The sequence below is a fragment of the Chlamydotis macqueenii genome, chromosome 12 (genome assembly GCF_036417535.1).
Source record: "Chlamydotis macqueenii isolate bChlMac1 chromosome 12, bChlMac1.mat, whole genome shotgun sequence".
In the NCBI taxonomy this organism is placed as follows: Eukaryota; Metazoa; Chordata; class Aves; order Otidiformes; family Otididae; genus Chlamydotis; species Chlamydotis macqueenii.
This window is the reverse complement of record NC_141567.1, coordinates 10,635,400-10,640,095: the sequence shown is the minus strand read 5'-3', so window position 1 is coordinate 10,640,095 and position 4,696 is coordinate 10,635,400. Positions and strand designations below refer to the sequence as shown.

Genomic DNA, 4,696 nt, shown 5'->3' with positions numbered 1-4,696 from the left:
CCACTTCTCAACATTTTGACTTTGCGCTGCAGTGGAGTTGCTAGTTCACATGGCTATTTTTAAGTAAGCTGCTTGGACAGTTTTAGAAATCCTGCATGAAGTTAAAGAATAATAATGATGTCAGTGTTTAGCCTCCACACACTGGAGATCAGTGCTAGCCATCCCTACACAGAGCTACTGTAGAATGTGAAGGTCAACATTTTGAAGTGTCAAAAATTAACATACATAACTCTGTCACATGCACACGTTTTATTTGTCAAAAAGTAGGTCTTGTGGGTCAGCCTTGTTAAAAATCCCAAGAAATCTTTAAGAAGCAATCAACTCATATGTTAAGACTCCATATATGATAAGCAAATCATAGTTTTGTTAATTCTTTTAAGAATTCACTTTTGCAAGGACTGCTCACGTCCTCGAAGTTCAGCATGTGCTTACTAGCACTTGAACTGGGCACCGAGGGCTCGTTACCTTCAACAGTCAGGCCTGACAGCGCAGCGTGCATTTCCAGAGAGGAGGGGATTTTGGCCGTGTTCTTCTCTGCAGCTACAGTTGCTAATGCTGTTGGGTCACAAACAAGTAGCGGCAAATGCAGCGACCTTGGTTTGTGTAGTTCATGTTTCTGTTTGCAGTTACAACTATTTCTATCAGTTCTCTGTGTGGGTATGCCAAAAGCAGCACATTTAGTGCCTTTCTCACAGATGAAATTAGCTGATACGTTTGAACTGGAAATACTTTATTTTGGGATGTTGACTTTTGGGTGTTTTGATTTTGAGAATTTGAATTGTCTTTTTAAACCTGATCAGTAACAAGAAAGCATCAGCTCATGCGCATGTGTGGTGCACCCTGCACAAGGGCGCTTTCAGAGCAGCAGGAAACTCATGCTTTAACCTCTCCCGTTGAACGCTGCGGTGCAGTTCACAGCAGTGCTCAGAAGAGAGAAACTCCAGCCCAAGGGGCAGGCCCAACGTAACCACAACGCATCTCGGTCAGTGCTTCCGGGCAAAAAAAGGAACTCGGCAATAATTTCCTCCGGCACCCAGCCTCCCTGGTGTGGGCTCCTCCCGTGTACGCTGGAATTTGGGATAGCTCCATCCCAATACGGCCTCCCCAGAAAACAAACCCAGAGCTGTTGGCCTGTAACAGGACACGCTGTCTCACAAACAGGTATTTGAGCCTCCAAGGTTACTTCTAAGGTTCTTAAAGAAACTTTGAATACATTCAAGGTGAATTTAATAACCTCCTGTTATCCAGAAAAGGCAAAGTACAGAAAAAATAAAGATCTCACCTGCACTTGTATCTATTATGGTCAACTCATGTTAACAGAATGTTTTGCTTTAATACTTGACTTACATTAATACCTCACATTATTACACGTATGAAGCCAAATATGACGCTAACTTAGTTGCTTACAACCTCAAACCTTACTCCCAATACACATTCCAATAAATTTATTCTGTAAAAACAATACATTTTTTTGTTTCCTTTTTGTTTTGTTTTTTGTTTTTTTGTTGTGGTTTTTTTTTTAGTTTTTTACAGTAAACTCGTCAACTACAAACCTTGAATACGCAAAAGATGTTCCAAGGACAAGCATAACAAGGATTGATAAAACCAGACTAAATATGTTTTCACAATAAAAGCTGGCATAAAAATAAATAAAAATCTCTATTATCACAATAGCAACAATAATGTACACAGAATAATGGATTTGGAATGCTTACTTACTAGTCTAGTTCTATTTCCAAAAGGAAAAAAAAGCCAGAATGACAGCATCCTTTTTTTAAGCCTTTCATTATTTAAAATTGATGTTTTCTTTTGGTTTCCCATAGGGTTCTATATCACAGTAAGCTTAAAAATGGAAAGCATCCAAACGAATGATTTCAAATTGTGTTGGCATTGGAAAAAATCCTTGTATTAATCTAAAGAAACACAAAAAGACTTTCACTAACTCCACATATAGGAACTAAGTCAGATAGTGTACATTACATCATGATTTTGAGAAGTATTAAGAGTATAACTAGCTAGGTACTTCTAATAAGGAAAGGTATTTTATTACATTATTGAACTTGGTGGTGATCTCAACTGAAGAAGGATTTTTCTTTTATGTTATAAACTGATCAAAAATCAACAACATATGGATATAGGGAAATTTAAAAGTATGTTTGTAGGTGGAAGATATTGTAGTCTTGTATGGAGGGGACTCATTTCTAAGATTTACTTGTTTTTAAAAAAATGCTGATTTAGACTGATATAATTTGGAGTTACACCTTTTCTGTCTAGAAAAGGAATCTAAAACATGTTCAAGTATGCGATATCTTCATAAACCTCAGCCACTGGAAAAGGGCAACTTCATGCAACCAAATAATATGAAAATCAAAAAGTAACCCTTAGAAAAAAGGGTAAAATGTCATTTCTGCAAACACAACAGATAGGAATGTGAATAATGTGCATACAAACTGGGATGCTGTTGATGATACTAATGAACAGATGTGGTGACTCATATCAAATCCAAGAATATTAGACAACCAAACATGTAACCTTCTTGTGTTTTCCCTTAATATTCAGCAGTCATTATGTTGGTTAAGTCTGAAAGAGAGAGAGAAGAAAAACACCATCATATTTAGTGTAAGAAAAAGCATGCTGCAACAAACTTGATATAATTAATGTCACATTCCCACACTGCAAAGTCACAGGTAGAAGTAACCACCTGCTCCGTTCAAACAGGTGTTTCTTTCTAGAGAATACTGCTTATGTTACATCAACTGACATACCACTGCAAAATATTACAGAATACAGTTCAAAAGTAAACATTTAGGGCTTTATTCAAATAAGCAGCTTGAGTCACATACGTGGGTTGTTTTTTGTTTTCCCCAATCACTTAATTATGAATTTTGTAGTATACTTCACACACAACCAAATTTTGCATTTCCCCACTACACTAAATCACTGATACGCTTCACACAAAAGCTCAGGCACTGCTGAGTGCCTGACCGCCTTGCGGTGAGAACACCCTTTGTTCAAACAAAGGGACACTTAGCGAGGATGAGGAAAGATAAACAATTTTCATAGCTAATGTATCTGTTGCTTCTGCAAAGGAAACAGTTTGGCTTGGAGTTCCCTGTAAGGTGATGACAGAAAAGGAAGAAACTCCCACTTCATGACTGAGTCAAGGTCAGCTCTCGCTTCCATTGACATGAGTGGGAACAGGATCGTGCTGTCGCCGTGGGATCGTGGCAAGCGTCTCCAAGTGTCAGTTTCTTCGTACTCAGCAGAGACAGCAAAACTCACTACAGGCACAGGGACACTCTGCTTTTGTCCAACAACATGAAGACACACAATGGTACATGACTACCTAACCCTGAGCAAGATGTCCCTACGCCTTTGTGAATGGAGAATTCACAAAGATTCACAAAATTCACAAATTCATTGAGAATTGAGAGCGTGAATGCTCATCCACCCATACCCTGATGGACGGAAAGAAACACAACACATGAGCAGCATGAAGGGGTACTGTATTTGGTGTGATTATCCAAGAAAAAAATGAACTGGAAGGAATAAGTGTGTGTGTGGGGGTACAGGTTAAATCCACTGAGGATACCACAATTTTCATTTTACCCAAGATCTGGAGGAGGATATGAAAAGCCCTGCACTAGCAGGTAGGGGCTGCCTAAGCTCTCTCCCCCTCTGGTCCGTCACGCCTGCTGTGTGCGATGCCACAGCTAGAGTGGACTGTGCTCTATCCAAGAGGATAAGAGCACACAAGTGCCCACTTAGCAGTCTGGGAGCTCAGTCTGGTTGCAGCACTGTGTTTGTTCAGTGTGGTTCTTCTCCTCTGACAAGGGGTCTGCAAACAGTAAGTAATGGAAACCTGCGCTTTCCGTGTGGGAGGTCCTGGCACATCCTGAGTAACGACACATGATAAGGGGTTATTAGAAAATGCTCATGCATGTAATGACGGCTTACAGGAACTGCTGGAGCGCTGCCTCCCCCTAAAAGATGTAACAATGCGCTGTTGATCCAGAGCACCGCACTTCCAGTGACCTCTCAAGGAGATTACGCTTACAGATGCTTTGGAGAAGTGTCTTGGAGGAGTTCGCTGCCATTTCTTGCCCCTCAGAGGGAAGTGCAGGCACCCATTAAAACAACTACAAATGATTAGTCAATCAAACCATGTCTTCTGCTAAAGCTCTTAATGACAGCTGCTACCCTGCACTGATAGGCAGGATGGGTGGTGAAACAGTCGGTCCCTGCGGTATGGCTCTCAGATCCAGTCAGGAAAGCTGTCCTTTTGGAGTATTAAACCTTTGCACTTATTAACAACAGTTCCCCTCTGGGCTAAGGCCAGAAGATCAGACAGGCATTGTTCTCACATGAACGGGAATATGAACACCTCCACACACGTGCGAGACAGACAGATCCATTGGGCCACAATGTGGCATAGGAGGGACAATAAAGAGCCACGTATGCAAATAATTCTCTAGGATTTTGAGTTTCCAGTACCATCCACACATTTGACCTCCTAGGTGCCCCAGAAGCCAGCAGTTCTTTTATCCCCAGATGCAGGCACCCTCCTTCCCCTACCCAGGCAGCGCATGCTGCCAGGCTCCTGCCGCAGCCACTGAACAAGGATGCGGCAGAGCTCAGCAGTTTCCACGGTCTCCATGGTTTCACGTCTCTTCAGGAACAGATCAACCCGCATCAT

General features: G+C 41.4%; 1 protein-coding gene across 1 annotated transcript in view; it reads right to left on the bottom strand.

Annotated features, from left to right (window-relative positions):
• Positions 1 to 230: 230 nt before the first annotated feature.
• The window catches only part of HDGFL3 (HDGF like 3), a 39,577-nt gene continuing 35,111 nt past the window's right edge, over positions 231 to 4,696 (bottom strand). The window contains exon 6 of the mRNA XM_086756975.1: positions 231 to 2,580. Coding sequence (XP_086613101.1) covers positions 2,575 to 2,580 — 6 coding nt within the window. The 3' untranslated portion in view covers positions 231 to 2,574. The remainder of the gene's footprint in view (positions 2,581 to 4,696) is intronic.